Raw genomic sequence first — 18,652 nt, 5'->3', positions numbered from 1 at the left:
ATGATTGGATTTCTCTTGTTTTGCAACGTAGGTACTGTTAAGCATTTCTCAATTTAATTGAAAGTGTACAAAACATTTAAGAACACCTTCCTAATATTGAGTTGCAGGTGTCGAAAGCATTCCACAGGGATGCTGGCCTATGTTGACTCCATTGCTTCCCACAGCTGTCAAGTTGGCTGGGTGTCCTTTGGGTGGTGGACCATTCTTGATACACACGGGAAACTGTTGTGCTTGAAAAACCCAGCAGTTTCAGTTCTTGACACACTGGTGCACATGGCACCTACTACCATATCCCGTTCAAAGGCTCTTAAATATTTTTCTTGCTCATTCACCCTCTGAATGGCACACATACACAATCCATGTCTTAATTGTCTCGAGGCTTAAAAATCCTCCTTTAACCTGTCTCCTCCCCTTCATCTACACTGATTGAAGTGGATTTAACAAATGACATCAATAAGGGGTCATAGCTTTCACCTGGTCAGTCTGTCATGGAAAGAGTAGGTGTTCATAATGTTTTGTACACTATTTCCTGTATTGTAGGGAAGCAGAGAAGCTACAGCTAACTTTCTACAATTCTACACATTTTGTCATGGCGCAAAGAGAAAAATGTGCAGTTTTATAGCTATTCTAAAAAATGTGCTGTGTGGCTGGGTTTTTTGCATTTTTAAAACACACTTCCTGCTATTCTACACATTTTGCCATGATGCAAAAAGAAAATGTTTCAGTTTTACAGAATTTCCTGTAATTCTAATTTGTTTTGCCATGGTTTATGACGTGAGCATATGCTATCTGGGGAAAGCAATGTCTGTCTGTACACCATGCTGGCATCAGGGGGTGTGTGGTACGCCATTGATGCCAGCATGGTGTACAGACTGAGCTACAGACAGACTGCCTCACAGCCTGTGTGGCTGCCAAAATCATGTCTGAAGTCCTCCTAGCCATTGGGTGGTGCTTTCGTCAAATATCTGTCCCTGCTACTGCCAGGGATCTTCGTGCTGGTTGCCAAAGGAGGATCTCGTTTGTCATTCAAATGAATCAACATACTTGAGTCCATTTACAAGTTCAGTGTTTCAGACAGATAGCAACCAGGCCACTCTAACACGGAAGACACAAGAGACCGAGCAGCACACAGTGAAATCTGAAGGAATACCAGCTAGCTGTCAATATGAACACTGAGTCTGTTGTCATCGTTTCTGCTGCAAGGACCCCGATTGGTAAATAAGTACTGAATCTGTCTGATTCCACACTAAGGCAATATTTTTCAACATAGCTGGCTACCTGTATCAATAAGAATTGCCTGTATGTATATTTATTTGTTGCATTTACTTATCACACGAGATTGGTTTTGTAGCGATGCTGACGTTCCTTGAACGATCGTTCACATTTTTCCAGTCCTGGTTTTGACAATGTTCTTATTTGTTCAACAACATGTTTTAATGTTTTTGAACCTATGAATTGAACAGACCATTACTGTCGTTCATTGTCGCGAGCTACCTCCTGACCAGGATTTTCAATGGATTCGCTTATGCTGAACCTTGATTGGTTGCCTCACCCTCTGCCCAGATTCTCGAAACAGCGATTGGCTGTTGGTCATAGTACCATGGACCTGCAGCTACAGTATTGGCGATAGGCTGGAGATCAAACCATGAATGGGGTTGGGCGTATTTTAGTTGGACGGTGTCTTTGCAACCTTGAATCAATCAATACATTTGTTGATGATAATGTCTGTTATCTTGTTGTCTGATGTAATGCAGTGGGAGAGTGCTGTCACACCATGGAATCAGTACCAATGGCCAAGTGCATTTCTCAAAACCCAGCTACCAGTTATAAAGCAATCAATGCCCTGCTCTTTTTGTGGATAGTGAATATAACGTTATTTCTTAACTTTATTCTCCTGTTTCACAGGGTCTTTCAATGGTTCTCTGTCAACTGTGCCCCTCCAAGATTTGTGCTCTGTGGTGATCAAGGATGTACTGAAGAGAGCCAACCTGAAGCCTGAGGCGGTGTCTGAGGTCATCATGGGGCACGTTCTGACAGCAGGTAAAGATCACCTGGAACGAAACCCAGTCCGTTTATTATAGCTGCTTATCAGCGCTGACCTGCTAGCTAATCAGTTAATAGTCCCATGTGGCTCAGTTGGTAGAGCATGGGGCTTGCAACGCCAGGGTTGTGGGTTCGATTGCCACAGGGACGGGACCAGTATGATAAAGTACAAAAATGTATGCTCTCACTACTGTAAATTGCTCTGGATTAGACACATTTAAACAAATATATTTGTGTGAATGGTCAGATTAAGTAATATTCATAACAGTGCTGTGTCATGTGAACTAGTGCAGTGGTTCCCAACCTTTTTCGGTTACTGTACCACCAACGGAATTTTGCACTGCCCGGAGTTCCCCTAAAGTACCCCCCCATGTGCATCTTCCCAGTAAGCCTATGGTCTCATGAGTCTTCTCAATCACACCCTGTGGATGGGTCGAGTACCCCCAGGGGTTCTAAACTCAGCAAAAAAAGAAACGTCCCTTTTTCAGGACCCTGTCTTTCAAAGATAATTTGTAAAAATCCAAATAACTTCACAGATCTTCATTGTAAAGGGTTTAAACACTGTTTCCCATGCTTGTTCAATGAACCATAAACAATTAAGGAACATGCACCTGTGGAACGGTCGTTAAGACACTAACTGCTTCCAGACGGTAGGCAATTAAGGTCACAGTTATGAAAACGTAGGACAAAAAGAGGCCTTTCTACTAACACTGAAAAACATCAAAAGAAAGATTCCCAGGGTCCCTGCTCATCTGCGTGAACGTGCTTTAGGCATGCTGCAAGGAGGCATGAGGACTGCAGATGTGGTCAGGGCAATAAATTGCAATGTCCGTACTGTGAGACGCCTAAGACAGCGCTACAGGGAGACAGGACGGACAGCTGATCGTCCTCGCAGTGGCAGACCACGTGTAACAACAACTGCACAGGATCGGTACATCCGAACATCACACCTGCGGGACAGGTACAGGATGGCAACAACAAATGCCCGAGTTACACCAGGAACGCACAATCGCTCCATCAGTGCTCAGACTGTCCGCAATAGGCTGAGAGAGGCTGGACAGAGGGCTTGTAGGCCTGTTGTAAGGCAGGTCCTCACCAGACATTACCGGCAACAACGTCGCCTATGTGCACAAACCCACTGTTGCTGGACCAGACAGGACTGGCAAAAAGTGCTCTTCACTGACGAGTCGCGGTTTTATCTGACCAGGGGTGATGGTTGGATTCGCTTTTATCGTTGAAGCAATGAGTGTCACACCGAGGCCTGTACTCTGGAGCGGGATCGATGTGGAGGGTCCGTCATGGTCTGGGGCTGTGTGTCACAGCATCATCGGACTGAGCTTGTTGTCATTACAGGCAATCTCAACGCTGTGCGGTACAGGGAAGACATCCTCCTCCCTAATGTGGTACCCTTCCTGCAGGCTCATCCTGACATCCTGACTCAGGATGTCATCCTGAGTCATCCTGACATGACCAGCCATACTGCTCATTCTGTGCGTGATTTCCTGCAAGACAGGAATGTCAGTGTTCTGCCATGGCCAGCAACGAGCCCGGATCTCAATCCCATTGAGCACGTCTGGGACCTGTTGGATCGGAGGGTGAGGGCTAGGGCCATTCCCCCCAGAAATGTCCGGGAACTTGCAGGTGCCTTGGTGGAAGAGTGGGGTAACATCTCACAGCAAGAACTGGCAAATCTGGTGCAGTCGATGAGGAGATGCACTGCAGTACTTAATGCAGCTGGTGGTCACACCAGATTCTGACTGTTACTTTTGATTTTGACCCACCCTTTGTTCAGGGACACATTATTCAATTTCTGTTAGTCTATCTGTGGAACTTGTTCAGTTTATGTCTCAGTTGTTGAATCTTGTAATGTTCATACAAATATTTAAATGTTAAGTTTGCTGAAAATAAACGCAGTTGACAGTGAGATGACATTTATTTTTTTGCTGAGTTTCGTACCCCTGGTTGGGAACCACTGAACTAGTGTACTAGCCATTGTAAGCCTCTGATATCTCTTGCAATCATTCACTTCTCACGCTCCCAAACTTTTCCTCTACTCTCCTCTCCTCCCCTCCCCAGGTCATGGGCAGAACCCAGCCCGTCAGGCCAGCGTTGCGGCAGGCATCCCCTACCCAGTGCCTGCCTGGAGCTGCCAGATGGTGTGTGGATCTGGACTGAAGGCAGTGTGTCTGGGCGTTCAGTCCATCCAGACTGGAGAGTCAACCGTGGTGGTGGCTGGAGGCATGGAGAGCATGAGCCGTGTAAGATGGAGGGAGCAGGCATGGGGGGAGAAGGAGGGATATGAGAGATGATGGAGAGTGAGCGAGAGAGGGAGGGGTGTGTAAGTGAGAGAAAGATGGGGTGAAATCAATACCATTCTACCAAATGTCCCCATTAATCTGCAATTACTCTTTCCCCTTTGACCCCCAGGCTCCCCACACAGTGCAGATGCGGGCTGGAGTAAAGATGGGCGACACCACCATGCAGGATTCTATCATCGCTGATGGACTGACTGATGCTTTCCACTGCTACCACATGGGCATCACAGGTCAGGGGACCAGAGTCAGAGTTATTGATATCAATGTGTAATGGGAGTTTCCAGGTGAAACAAAAGGAGAGCAGTCGCTGATAATATCAATCACATATCAATCCGGTTGCACCAAAGCAGAGAAAATGTCTAGCTGGCTTTTTGGAGACAGGCCCTTTATATTCTAATCAGACAGCACCAAGTGTTACCTAAACACCAGCCCGTGAGGCTTGTAGGAAGTCAAAACACATTGATGTTGTCAGCTGCTACAGAATCGGTGTCCTCGGGTCCTTGTACCTCCCGTCTGGCGTCAATCACTATCAACAGATATGAGTTTAATTCATGGTCTAGTGACCATCAACCTGTGTTACAAACAGAACACTGGAAATCAGGTGTATTACAGAAAGGAAAATATGCTAAACATTATGTTAATGGCTCTTAACTGATTATGAACTTTATTCATCTTAAATATTCCCATTACACAATGTAACTGATATTTTTCAGTTCGATAAGGAGAAACATTGGGGTGTCTTAATCTAGTAGGGAATGTTGTCTTCGTTTTCTGGGTGTAGCTGAGAATGTGGCTAAGCAGTGGGGTGTGAGTCGCGAGGCTCAGGACCAGTTTGCCGCCCAATCCCAGAACAGGACCGAGGCTGCCCAGAAAGCAGGACATTTCGATCAGGAGATTGTTCCGGTCATGGTGCCGTCCAGAAAAGGCAAGGAATCTGTTGTGCTGGTTTATGAACCCCCTGAGACCTCAAATGTGTTCAAATCACTTACTGCTGGGTGTATGACCCAATGGTTCTTATATTGCTAACCACCATTCCTTAGAAGTGAATTAGATGACCAACACCTATCTCTGCTTTATAAAATTATTATTACGAATGTAGATGTTTCATGAACTATATTGTAATGTTCCGCTCTCCTCAGGCCCAGTGGAGGTGAAAGCAGATGAGTTTCCTCGCCATGGCAGCAACATGGAAGCCATGACTAAACTCAGGCCCTGCTTCCTAAAGGACGGCAGCGGCACCGTCACCCCCGGCAACGCGTCAGGTACACAGGGGGCACTCATCCTTGACGCACGGTGATGTCACTGATCTCTCTCAACTCAATTATCCTTTGGAAGGTTACCAGTTGACCATTCCAATTACATTATTATGGCTGCTGTTTCTCCTAGCATAGTGGTCTAGATTCTACATGGTCATGACCTTGAAATGTTTCAGGTGGGATACACAAGTTGCATACCGTCAAACAATTTTTTTTGTGTTATATTAATTGCCATGTATTCCCTCAGGTATAAATGATGGAGCTGCAGCAACTGTTCTAATGAGCCAATCAGAAGCTCAAAAGCGAGGCCTCAAGCCAATGGCCAGAATCACCTCCTGGGCTCAAGCTGGCCTTGACCCGGCAATCATGGGAACTGGGCCTATCCCAGCCATCAGGAAAGCGGTGAGAACCAATCAGCAAATGTTCCGATGTGTATAATAACCCTTTTCATTTGAAAGATTTTTCACTGATTCTTTACCAGGTTGCAAAGGCCGGTTGGCAGCTGGATCAAGTGGACCTGTTTGAGATAAATGAAGCTTTCGCTGCCCAGTCCATCGCTGTAGTGAAAGAGCTTGGACTCAACCCAGATAAGGTAACTTGATGAACCATTATTTCAACACTATTGAGCAGCGTTCACTATTGTTGCAACACCACATCTTTGGTCTATCTCCCCTATGCAGGTGAATGTGACTGGGGGTGCCATCTCCCTGGGACACCCCATAGGCATGTCTGGCTGCCGGATTCTGGTGACCCTACTGCACACGCTCCAGAGGACTGGGGGTCAGAGGGGTGTGGCTTCTCTCTGCATTGGGGGAGGGATGGGCATCGCCATGTGTGTAGAAAGGGTGTGACTGAATACAAGTACACCGATGCTGCAGTCAGGATCACCTTATTGGTCCTAAAGGGAATGTTTGGAATGCTTTATTACACAACTTGTTTCAGCAGTGGTGTGAATGGTGGTTATATTAGATTGGTAATTAATTTCTCCTTCACGTCACTGAAAATGATTAATGTAATTAGGTGAAGAAAGCAGCAAAGGTCTCTTGTGCACCATCCAATACTGCTCCTTCATTTTCCATAGCATATGTATTGGAACGTATAAGGTTTTGAAGCAAGTCTTTCTGCCTGTGTGAACCTAGTCAATAGGCAACATATGCTAGTCTTTTTCCCATCAGCAAATAACTATCAACTGCTAAACAAAGGTTTACACGACTGGACTTGTTCACACCCAACCTAATGAGAATTCAGCCTTCCAACATTCCAGTTTGTCCTGTTCTTTCTCTCATGGAATGACAGCAATGTACCTTAATACTATAAACGTGTGGTTTAAGACAGCAGCCTTCCTTAAAGACGGCGTAAGCTTGCGGTACCTTAGTGTATCCTGTTGTAGGTATAATGTACTGTATTACCTGTCCACTTTCCAATACTGAATTTGTGCTTTTTCAAAATTGTTTGATTTGCTATGACAACCACAAGTTTGTTTTATAATAATACAGACCAGAATGATACAGACCATCAGGGTTTATTTGAGTGTCCAACAGAATCAATTACAGTTCCCAGATTAACAGGTTACCACATGGGAACAAGCAAAGTGCACAACCTATGACGAAACAGCCAAGAGCTTGTATGTATAAATACAGAGACAAAGCCAAGCGGACCAGAACCACATTTGGGATCTAAGAAACCCAGGGCAGATTCCAGAACCAGTTACAGGAATATCTACCCGTCCATCTGTCCTGATGCAACGGCGTCCTGGTACGAAGGCCCACCCTCCTTCTGGTCTGGGAACAACTTGATGAGGTCATCGATACGGAGGATAGTGATGGCGGCCTCTGTGGCAAACTTGAGGCTCTTGGTCTTCACCATGGTGGGCTCGTACACACCAGCCTGCTTGTTGTCCCTGGGTTTACCATTCACCAGGTCCAGACCAATCCTTTAATGGAGAAGATAACTTCAGATGAGAAACACATACATCACAGCCACACCAATGTAGAACTGGGCTCTCCAACCCCGTTCCTGGAGAGCTACCAACCCTAATCTAGTGCACCAGACTAATAATGAGCTGGTTGATAATCTGAATCAGGTTAGTTCCAACTGGGGTTTGAACAAAAGTTTGAAAGCTGAGAAGCAGAGCTACTGCATTAAACTGCTGAACTGCTGGCACTTCTACAACTTAAGCTCATTGGGTTCACAACATGTTGAACTGATACCAACGCAGAATACGCAAACCATTGGGACATTCAAAATGTCCAGGCCAGAGTAGTGGCATTACAGCTCAAGGAAAAACTGCAGTCTCCACTCTGGGCCAGCATGCTTTCTCCCACGCGTATCACTACATACACCACTGATCAGATATAGCAGCAAATTTAAAATGGGAATGTTATGCATCCGTGTAGTAAAACTTGATCAAACGGGTCTCAAGCTCAATGGCATAAAAAAAAAAAAAAACATTCACTTAATGGCATCAACACAAACACGCATGTTGAAATTCATATCTAGTGATGTAGCACACCGACCATTTGAGGTTTTTGCGTTCGGGGTTGACCTGGGCCTCGTTGTGGAAGGCTCGGAGCTTGGCGACCAGGTCAGTGGAGTCCTGAGCAGCGTTCACAGCCAGGGTCTTGGGAATGACCAGGAGGGAGCGGGCAAACTCTGCTATGGCCAGCTGCTCACGAGAACCCTGGGAATGGACAAGACATTCACAGATCACACAAAACAATATAGACCCCCCCCCCCCCATCATTTAGGACACTTCACATCGTATTTTATTTTTTATTTTTTTATATAAGAAAAAAAGGGGTTTTCCCAGATGGAAACAAGACATGAAACTTGATGGGTTTCAAAAGCAACAATACCTCTGATCCTATCTAGACAATCAAGACAGAGATAAGGAAGCAGTGATTCCCAGGTTTATTTCCTTACCATACTAGTGGCATAGTTCTCGAGGTAGATGGACAAGGCTGCCTCCACAGCACCACCTCCTGGTACAACAGACTTGGACTCCAGCACCCTCTTAACCACACACAGAGCATCATGCAGGGACCGCTCCATCTCATCACACATGAAGTCATTGGCCCCACGCAGGATGATGGAGGCGCAGGTACGGGCCTTGGTACTAAGAGAAGAACGGAGGGAGAGAGGGGAAAAGGAAAAGATGGAGACGTGAATAGTAACAAGGGATAAGGAGAGAAAAAAGAACAGAATGTTACAAATAAATGTGCTAAAGCAAAACATTGGTAAAGATATGTAAGAAGGTTGTACACAAGCACAAAATGACTGTAGATGAGAATAAGTCGACTTCAGTTCGTGTTCTTACTTTTTGACCAGGATGAGCTCATCGTCACACACACGCTCCTGCACCACCTCCTCACAGTGGCCCAACATGGTTGTCTCAAACGTCTCCTCACCCTCCAGGTTAGACAGGGATGGGCAGATGGTGGCTGAGGGACAAACAGAAGAAAAAGAAAAAACTACTCAATTCTGGGTAACAAGTTAACTGGAAACAAACATGGTTGCTTTAAGAAAATTGTTTCAATCACTGAAAAAGAGAAAACAGTTTCAGAACTTGTGTTGACCTGAACGGTTATGACATTTATATGAAGGTAAACAAAACCTGTAGCTTACCTCCCGTTGCCTTGGCGATGCGTTTGAGGTCCCGCTTGAGGACCCTCCTGATAGCCATGGCTCCCACGTCCACAAAGTACTTGAGGCACATGTCATCGATGCCCCCAGTTGTCAGGATGACGTTAGCACCAGACGCCAGAATCTTCTGAATCCTCTCTTTGGTGATGTCAGACTCCCTGGAACAGCAAAATCAACATGAAGACATTGTGTCTCTTGTACAAACCCTGTGTATGTCTCAACAAGCCATGATGACATGAACAAATCACCCTGTCTTTAGAAAATAACTGTTGTCCAGCCCAAAGTAGTCATATTACAGCTCAGGTAAGAGCTGCAGCCTGAACTCTGGGGCAGAATAATTTCTCCCACGCGTATCACTGCTAACACCACTGAACAAGTATAGCAGCAAATTTAAATGGGAATAGTCTTACATTGTCATGCATGTGGCAAGACTTGATTTTAAAACAGTAGGTCTCGTACAAATAGCCTGTTTGGCATGTCCAACGCACCTCTGTCTGATCTGGTCTAGTTTCTCTGGGTCATTGATGAGGACCTGGACTCCCATCTTCATCTTGGTCTTCTGCAGGCTGAAGTCCAGACACGCCACCTTGGCGTTGGTCAAACGCTTCACCATGCCTACAGGGGGACCAGACCCAGTCATCACACCATTGAACACAGAATCTTAACCCTGGTCAAGATAAACCTATCCCCACGCAATTACTGATTCCCCTTACTGATCAGGGTATGTGAAATGTACAGATGGAAATCTATTTTACAAAGAGCAAACCTGCCTCTGACAGAGAATGAGGAATCATGTCAGCTGCTTTATTCATGACATTTCTATCTGCAATATTAGCCTACTACTGAACATGTCAAGCCAGGATTAACCTACTACAAAAAAACATTAATTAACACGAGATCTTTATAATATAGATCTGCCTAACAAGCAAATCTAGTTATGGTGGCATGTGTGGCCAGAAAAATAGTGCCACAGTTCATACAAGATGCACCGCAACCATTACTTTTCAAAGCCAGCTTTCTGTCTCCCACGCGTATCACTGCGTACGCAACAACAAGCATAGCAGCAAATTTAAATGGGAGTCTCAATTGCATCAGATGGTTATTTCATGGTTGTACCGTTAAAGAACTGGCGCAGTCACCATCAACAATGTTTTACACATGTACCTTGAGACCCTACAGTGCAATTGAGTGCGTATCCATTGACCAGATAGCTCTCCTTCTGGCTGCGTCCGTGGGCTTTGAGCACGTTAACGGAGTTGATGGGGTACCTCGCCACACCCTTCTGATCCACAAACTTCACTGCTAGAGTAGCGTCCACCACCATGTTGGCAAAGAAGTCTGCATCACTGAGGGGGTCACCGGTCAAGGATTCAAGCTTTTCTATAGGATGGAAGTAGGATTTCACGGCTTTCAATGGTAGTTCCTGCCAGACTACATTGCAGACGCATGCCAGATCCTACAAAGCCTGGAGAGGTTAACATATCAGCTAACCACATATATAGCAATGACTACACAGTAGATGACGTGGCATGCAACCATTGGTTGATGCAATGCCTAGGCATCTAGTCTGCCCGAAACGCAACCAAAGCTACCAGGACGTGAAGCTCAAGACACCATTTCATTATTTGAAATCCAATTAAAAATAGTTCCGTGTGGCATAATCATTTTGGACTGTATTAGTCGATACTTTGACTTTAACTATCAATTTGTAAAAAAGAATTGTTGCTAGAGCGTTAGTCGGCTGTACCTGCGCCATCTTTTTAAAACTACAATATGTAACTTTTTGGGCGACCTGGCCAAATGCACATAGAAACTTGAGTTATAAATCTGTCACTCATTGAAAGCAAGTCTAAGAAGCAGTAGATCTGTTCCATGTGGGCCATTTCTATGCTTCCCGTTCTGAAGTTTAGTTTTTGCATACCAACTTCAAACAATATTTTTGGTTAAGAAAATACATTTCACAGCAGTTTAGATCAAATTATTCTCTACACTTGCTTGTCATCACAGAAACTGAAATTAGGGATAACATACACACGACAAAACACATTGTGAATAGAGTTGATAAGGGTAGCTTACAGCTTTAATTGTAAGCCAAATTTCCTTGCCAGCGTACAGCTGAAGCAAACATCAATTCACTACCCTAGTACTGTTTGTGATTTGCTAACTATAACGCAAAAAATGCTGATTTCAAAGCAGACTGTCACCAAAAATGTTACTAATTCAGTCTCCCTCACCACCAGAACCCATTCACATTGTCTGGTTTCCACTAGTGATGAATGAAGTCACATTTCTTAGAGACAGCACACACTTTCATTAGAGATTGCTTCTCTTAAGGCTAGGGGGTGCTGTTGTCACTATTTATGGAAATCGTGTAATTTTTGAAACGGCTTCCTACAAAATTCTTGATCGTACAATATGCATATTATTATTATTATTGGATAGAAAACAGTCTATAGTTTCTATAGCCGTTGAAATTTTGTCTCTGAGTGGAACAGAACTCATTCTACAGCAATTTCCCTGACATGGAGTCAGATTTCACACATTTTGGCCCCTGTTCTGGAGTCAGTTTTAAGGCCACTGTTATTGCTGAGTATACGGACACTGCTTACGTCTTCCCCTGGATGCCTTTACGTGATGACGCTTTGAATGGTATCGATTGCCCAATCACAGCCCCTATAAAACAAAAACACGTGTAGGTAGGAACTCTTTTCTAGGTGCGTCAGGCGCGCGGAGGACACCGACCTACTGTTTTTCCAAGCATTAGTGTAGCCAGTTATATTTCTCCGGTCATGTTTCTACTCGTTATAGGAGTTAAAAACATCATAAGGTAGTTAATTTAAAGCGTTTTATAGCAATTTATATCCGTTTAGTGCGATTTTGGGACATTTATTTCTGAGACACTGTGAATCTCTGGGCACCGTTCCAGTTCATGCCGAACGCAATGTGCATTTCTACATGGCAAGAGGACAGCTTTCGACCAAAAGACGATTAGACCCAAGAAAGGATTCTTTGACCAAGATTCTGATGGAAGAACAGCTCAAAGTAGGAACAATTTATTATGATAAATCGTGTGCTGAAAAATGTTAATGGCTTAGGACGCCATCTTTTTTGACGTAGCTTCGCTTGGCGCAAACTGTATTGAAAAGTAAGGATAATTTAAAAAATGTAAATCCGCGATTGTATTAAGAATTAAATTGTCTATCAATTGCTGTCCACCCTATATTTTTTAGTCACGTTTATGAGTATTTATGTATACGACTAGATCACTGTCTAATGTGGCGCAGGACATTTTCTGACCAGCTGGGCTACTTTTCTCATTGTCTAACCATGATTTTGGTGGCTAAATATGCACATTTTCGAACAAACTGTATATGTATGTTGTAATGTGATGTTACAGGAGTGTCATCTGAAGAATTCTGAAAAGGTTAGTGAAAAAATTAATATATTTTGGCGATGTTTACGTTATCGCTCTCTTTGGCTAGAATCAATGCTGGTGTAATGTTTGCACATGTGCTATGCTAATATAACGATTTGTGTTTTCGCTGTAAGACACCTAGAAAATCTGAAATATCGTCTGTATTCACAGGATGTGTCTTTCGATTAGTGTATGCTGTGTATTTTTACGAAATGTTTGATGATTAGTAGTTAGGTAAACACGTTGCTCATTGTATTTATTCTAGTCCATTTGTGACGGTGGGTGCAATTGTAAACTATGACATCTACCTGAAATATGCACATTTTTCTAACAAAACCTATCCTATACCATAAATATGTTATCAGATGAGCTTTTTTCTTGGTTAGTGGCTATCAATATCTTAGTTTAGCCGAATTGGTGATAGCTACTGGTGTTGGTGGACAAAGAAAAGATGGTGGATTATGCTAATGTGTTTAGCTAATAGATTAACATCTTTACATATTGTGTCTTCCCTGTAAAACATTTTAAAAATCGGAGATGTTGGCTGGATTCACAAGATCTGTGTCTTTCATTAGCTGTATTGGACTTTAATGTGTAAAAGTTAAATATTAAAAAAAAAATAATAATTGAATTTCGCGGCTCTGCCTTTTCAGTGGGGGTGGGGGGGGGGTGTGCCGCTAGCGGCACCCTGGGGCTAGACAGGTTAAAAAAAAAATGTTCTTAGCAGTTGCCAATAAAATAAGTTGTGAATGGAAGGGATTGTTTATCATCTGTAGCCCCGTGAAACGAAAACAAGCTCAATTACTCAATGCATGCACACACCCCTATTGAATAATATGCATTCACCTGTTGTGAATAGACTTGATTTACCCAGTTTATCAAGAGATTAACCATTCAAATACATTACCGTTGTTTTAGGTGTTAGATGACTACAATTAATGCATACATGGCTGCCTAAAAAGTGAAAAAAAAAAAAATTCCCAAATGCAATGACTGAACGGAGCAATAGCTGAGTTGATCTGTCTGGATCAAGTGCCATTCTGTGACTGGTTAATACAAAAAATAAATGGTGGTATCGTTTTGGGATCAAATAGTGATACTAAACCTGGTATTGAAGTCAAAGTTGTGGTATCATGAGAGTAAACCAACATGTTTCCTGCACTTATTTTCATAATCGATCAAAACTTACTTTATGCTCCCGTCTCTTCAGCCAACACACTGAGCTATATGTTTGGAATAAAAATATAAAGCGTGAGAATTGCAATACATATCATATCCGCATCCAAATATCGCGATAACAACTTATCGTGAGCAATTCCCAGCCCTACTTATGTGATCCTTTATGGCAAATGACAGATATACAGTGAGAATGCCAAGAGTGTGCAAAACTGTCAAGGCAAAGGGTGGCTACTTTGAAGAATATCAAATATATTTTGATTTGTTTAACACTTTTTTGGTTACTACATGATTCCACATGTGTTATTTCATAGTTCGGGTGTCTTCAATATTATTCTACAATGTAGAAAATAGTAAAAATAAAGAAAAACCTTTGAATGAGTAGGTGTCCAAACTTTTGATAGGTATATGTATATGGGAAGGGGAGGTTAGTCAGTGAGCAGGAAGAAAGGATACACTCCGATGATCTTGGAGGACATGGAGGTCTTGGCTGCGTTGACCAGACACTCCCTTCCCAGGTCATCTGTTGCGATGGTCAGGTTCTCATTGATGTAGCGTACTGCCTCCCTGGTGGGAATGAAAGATGTTAGCCTCTACGGAAACGGTGTTTCCGTAGTGCTAGTTAGCTAACATGCGCTAATGTGATTAGCATGACGTTGTAAGTAACAAGAACATTTCCCAGGACATACGTCTCATGAGGGCAGAAAGCTTAAAATCTTGTTAATCTAAAAGCACTGTCAAATTAACAGTAGCTATTACAGTCAAAAAATACCATGCTATTGTTTGAGTGCACAAAAACAAAAAACTATCACGTCACCTGGTTTGATACATTCACCTCTTGTACTTACATTGTCATCCTGAGGGTCCCACAGATAAAATGTAGTATAGTTTTGTTTGACAAAATTCATTTTTATATTCAAATGTAGGAACTGGGTTCTACAGTTTGAACAACTGCTGTGACATTTTGAAAAGTAATGCAACGGTTCATTGGATCAGTCAAACTGCTGCCACCTAGTGCCCAAAATCTAAACCGCACCTAGACTCCATTATGGCCTTGCTCTTGCATTTCAAAGATGAAGAAAAAAATATGATATCACAATTTTTTTTCTTTGTATTATCTTTTACCAGATGTGTTATACTCTCCTACATTCATTTCATATTTCCACAAATTTCAAAGTGTTCCCTTTCAAATGTTATCAAGAATATGCATATTTTTGCTTCAGGTCCTGAGCTACAGGCAGTTAGATTTGAGTGTCATCTTTGCCCAAAAACATTTTTTTTAAGGGCGATCCTTAAATTAAAAGCTCTGTTTACAGAAGCAGGAATTTCACAGTTCAGCCTCGTAGTGGAGAACTTCCAGAAAATTAGAATCAAACAGATCTGTCAATAGCAACACATGCTCTTCCACTATCCACAGAAACACCCCTCTCGTCAACCCCCAATTTGTTTACACATTAGTGCTATAATTGCTAGCTACAGTTGTGTGTTATTGAAGATGATCTTATTGAAAGAAGCCAGCGGTGACTCCTTCCAAACAACCACTAGAGTTAATTTATGCTTTGGTTGACACATTCATTCTGGAGACAGTTAACAGGCAACAAAGGCAAACAACCCTGTACTTGTAAACAACGTAATGAACCAGGAGTGGAGGGGAAAAGGATCTCAAAAGGCAGATAATATTCAAAACAATGGTGTGGAAATTGGATAGGCTGTGGCAAGATTCTTACTTGCAGGCCAGGCGGTATCCACTGATGACTGAAGTGGGATGGATCTTCTGCTTCACCAGTTCATCTGCGCTCTTCAGCAGCTCTGCTGCAATGATCACCTTTAAAACAAAGGAAAGAACGACATGAATAAGCCAGGGAAGATGATTTAATGAATAAGATGATTTTTTTATATATATAAATGTGCCGTTATTTCATATAGAGGTGGCGGAATGGAGGCCGTCCAACCCCTTCAGACAATGACGGACAGTCTCTCTATCCCGTTAGCATAGCCGAACATCTGTAAAGGAGGCAGATGGGCGGTACTAAAAACAGGAAGCAGGTCATTTAAACCATTAGTGTGAATAGGCAGGTTCAGGCCAACCTCCACCAAATTATGTTTACTTGATCAAATTGAAATCTAACATTTAAAAGTCTTTCAGGTAGGAATATATCAGACAACATTCTGGTCAGTGGCCACAGCTCCTTTCCCTTGCCCTCTGTTCTGAGCAGCTGTTGAAGTACTCACCACTGAAGTTGTCCCATCCCCAACCTCCTTGTCTTGCAGCTCAGCCAGTTCACACAGCACCTTGGCTGCTGGGTGCTCCACCTCCAGCAGCTTCAGGATGGTAGCACCATCGTTGGTGATAGTCACGTCCTAAACATTAGAGCATTTGTAAGAACTTCTTCCGTCAATCTGAATGGTACACAGGCCATATCCAATGAGACTGATGGCGGTGACTGTAATTGGCCATAAGTATTTACCCCGATGTCATCCACCAACATCTTGTCCAGCCCAACCGGGCCAAGGGAACTCTTGACGATGTTGGCAATGGATGATGCGGCCATGACTGCAGAAGAGACGTGGGCACACAATCAAAGGTGATTACCTTGCCTCAAAAAGTATCTAACGCTGCACTAGCTCTTGTATTAGCTAGCTAACTATTACAAATAACTACCAACAATTAAGTTTACTAATCTAGAAACAATAGCACAATTCCGAAACTGTTCAAACTGATAGAAATTGTTCTGTGAGTTCTATTAGGAGGGGTGGACGAAGCCAGCCGCTCCGTCAAGACAATGACAGTGTTCTCTCTCCCCCATTAGCATAGCCGTTCATTCTGGGATGGATGAATTAACGGTACTAAAAATGGGAAACGCCTCGGAACAATTTTTTTTTGTGGGGGGGGGGAATCAAGTTGCGCACAGGGATAGGTAGCGTTACCTAGCTAACTGCATTTACAAGTCAATAACTAACGTTAGCGACTCCCTAACGCCAATGACATATGCGTATTAGCAAGCCAACGTTAGCTAGCTAATATAGCAACTTAGCAAGCCTACCAAGACGAATTAGCTATAATATACTGTTAGATAATGTAACTATTATTGATTTATTATACAGATTTTTATACTAATGTGGGCAACGCAATATGCTTAGGTAGCTAGTTGATTCACGTTATATCTTGCAAGTTTAGGAAAAGGGAGGCGAAACGACGCATATTTTTTTCCGCACGTGCTGCGGAGTGCTAGTTGGCTAACCATTGAACTCCGTCTGCCACTCTCCCGCAGACACCGATTAAAACATAAATGACATAAACTGCGACACAAGAGATAACAAAATAGCTCACCATTTTGAGAACGAACGGACTCGCCGGTCGTTCTCGTGCCGAACACGTTTAACGCTCCATCCATTAACGACATCTTGGACAAGCTAAAGAGACAGAAGAAAGGAAACGAAGTAATGAACTATGGGTAAACCGGTGGGGAACCTGGGCTTCTGGGTAAAGATTAAGAACCGAGAATAGACGAGAATGTTCCAGAAGATTAAACTTTAAAACAATAATGGCATCGGACAACAAAAAAAAATCATTACGAAACCAATGTATGCGTAAGACTGTATATAGCGATATACATTTATCACTTTTTATTCAACTGCTATATGATGAAATACATTTCCCAGCATTCAAAGATTTATTTTTGTGGGTGTCTTGCTCATGGTCGGCGGGTTCTCTCTACTGGTTGGCTGTGCATATGACACTCACTTTGGACCACCGATGCCGCAAATGGTATCAATTTGTAGGACAACAGAGAACTGTCAAATCCTATTGTAAAGACTGAGGGAGAGCTTATTCAATTGTCCATTTGGCCAAGGTCATCACAGCGTACTTCATAGTGTTGGTGGCGATTGCTGTGCAATTGTTATTGTTAAATAATAGTGATGCATTTGATTTGTAATCAGTAGCCTAGAATGTTTTATTGAACCTTTATTTAACTAGAAGTAATGACAGTCTTGTGTTCTCAAGTGGCACAGCGTTCTAAGGCAATGCATCTCAGTGCAAGAGGTGTCACTACAGTCCCTGGTTCAAATCGAGGCTGTATCACATCTAGCCGTGATTGGGAGTCCCATAGGGCGGCGCACAATTGTCCCAGCGTGGTCCGGGTTTGGCTGAGGTAGGCCGTCATTGTAAATAAGAATTTGTTCTTAATTAACTGACTTGCCTAGTTAAATAAAGGTTAAATTAGAAAAAAATTTGCAGCTCACTTTGGCAGGTGTTGTAGCACTTGCTTGTAGTCTCAAGCATTTTCCATACAAAAAACAAGTACAGCAAGTCACCAGTAAGTTTTCTATATCAGTTGATTCTGCAGGGGGGTGGGGATTCATCCACTTTGAACTCATCCTAAAATCCTCATGAGGCCAAATATAACCAGCTGTCATTTGTATACAATCTGTAGTTCTCACAGCTAACATATACACTTGTGTGTGTATAAGGTAGTTGTGAAATTGTTAGGTTAGATTACTCCTTGGTTATTAGTGCATTGTCGGAACTAGAAGCACAAGCATTTAGCTACACTCACATTAACATCTGCTAACCATGTGTTTGTGACAAATAAAATTTGATAACAGTAGTCTTTGATTACTGACTTGTTTTACTTACTGTATTGCTTAGGCCTATATGGATGTCTTTGTGCTAAAATAATGTCTATATCATTGGTCAGTTGATGCTCTGAATAGCTCTCATGCAACCTTGTGTATGAATTTATATTATCCATCATGGGTTTTTCAGTCATGGGTGTATTTGATCAGTGAATAATTGTTCAACA

At 42.8% G+C, this 18,652-nt stretch overlaps 2 protein-coding genes across 2 annotated transcripts; one reads left to right on the top strand and one right to left on the bottom strand.

Moving 5' to 3' along the window:
* Nucleotides 1–952: 952 nt before the first annotated feature.
* acat2 (acetyl-CoA acetyltransferase 2) lies at nt 953–6,944 on the top strand. Its single transcript, XM_055885333.1, has 9 exons — nt 953–1,214; nt 1,906–2,040; nt 4,120–4,301; nt 4,471–4,588; nt 5,140–5,283; nt 5,498–5,620; nt 5,862–6,016; nt 6,096–6,206; nt 6,295–6,944. Exons 1-9 carry the CDS (start codon nt 1,166–1,168, stop codon nt 6,463–6,465), a joined length of 1,188 nt encoding a protein of 395 aa, XP_055741308.1. The 5' UTR covers nt 953–1,165; the 3' UTR covers nt 6,466–6,944.
* A 176-nt stretch (nt 6,945–7,120) lies between these two features.
* Nucleotides 7,121–17,306, bottom strand: tcp1 (t-complex 1). Its single transcript, XM_055885332.1, has 12 exons — nt 17,179–17,306; nt 16,316–16,401; nt 16,080–16,208; nt 15,575–15,672; nt 14,304–14,414; nt 10,421–10,602; nt 9,745–9,871; nt 9,239–9,414; nt 8,931–9,054; nt 8,537–8,729; nt 8,131–8,294; nt 7,121–7,547 (listed from the first exon to the last, which is right to left on the bottom strand). The coding sequence occupies exons 1-12, from the start codon at nt 17,249–17,251 to the stop codon at nt 7,334–7,336; spliced, it is 1,677 nt and encodes a 558-aa protein (XP_055741307.1). The 5' UTR covers nt 17,252–17,306; the 3' UTR covers nt 7,121–7,333.
* Nucleotides 17,307–18,652: the final 1,346 nt, after the last annotated feature.

The sequence above is a fragment of the Salvelinus fontinalis genome, chromosome 27 (genome assembly GCF_029448725.1).
Source record: "Salvelinus fontinalis isolate EN_2023a chromosome 27, ASM2944872v1, whole genome shotgun sequence".
Lineage (NCBI taxonomy): Eukaryota > Metazoa > Chordata > Actinopteri > Salmoniformes > Salmonidae > Salvelinus > Salvelinus fontinalis.
The sequence above is the reverse complement of the archived record's forward strand: the minus strand, read 5'-3'. Positions and strand labels throughout refer to the sequence as shown.

Bases quoted from the DNA above. Each gene is read 5' to 3' on its own strand.
- acat2 (XM_055885333.1), top strand. From the start codon at position 1,166: ATGAACACTGAGTCTGTTGTCATCGTTTCTGCTGCAAGGACCCCGATT. The intron at 1,215-1,905 runs GTAAATAAGTAC...CCTGTTTCACAG, and splicing joins TGCTGCAAGGACCCCGATTG to GGTCTTTCAATGGTTCTCTG. The intron at 5,621-5,861 runs GTACACAGGGGG...GTATTCCCTCAG, and splicing joins CACCCCCGGCAACGCGTCAG to GTATAAATGATGGAGCTGCA.
- tcp1 (XM_055885332.1), bottom strand. From the start codon at position 17,251: ATGTCGTTAATGGATGGAGCGTTAAACGTGTTCGGCACGAGAACGACC. The intron at 10,603-14,303 runs GTATCCTTTCTT...TGACCCCCTCAG, and splicing joins TCCTCCAAGATCATCGGAGT to TGATGCAGACTTCTTTGCCA. The intron at 8,730-8,930 runs GTAAGAACACGA...TTCTTCTCTTAG, and splicing joins GAGCTCATCCTGGTCAAAAA to TACCAAGGCCCGTACCTGCG.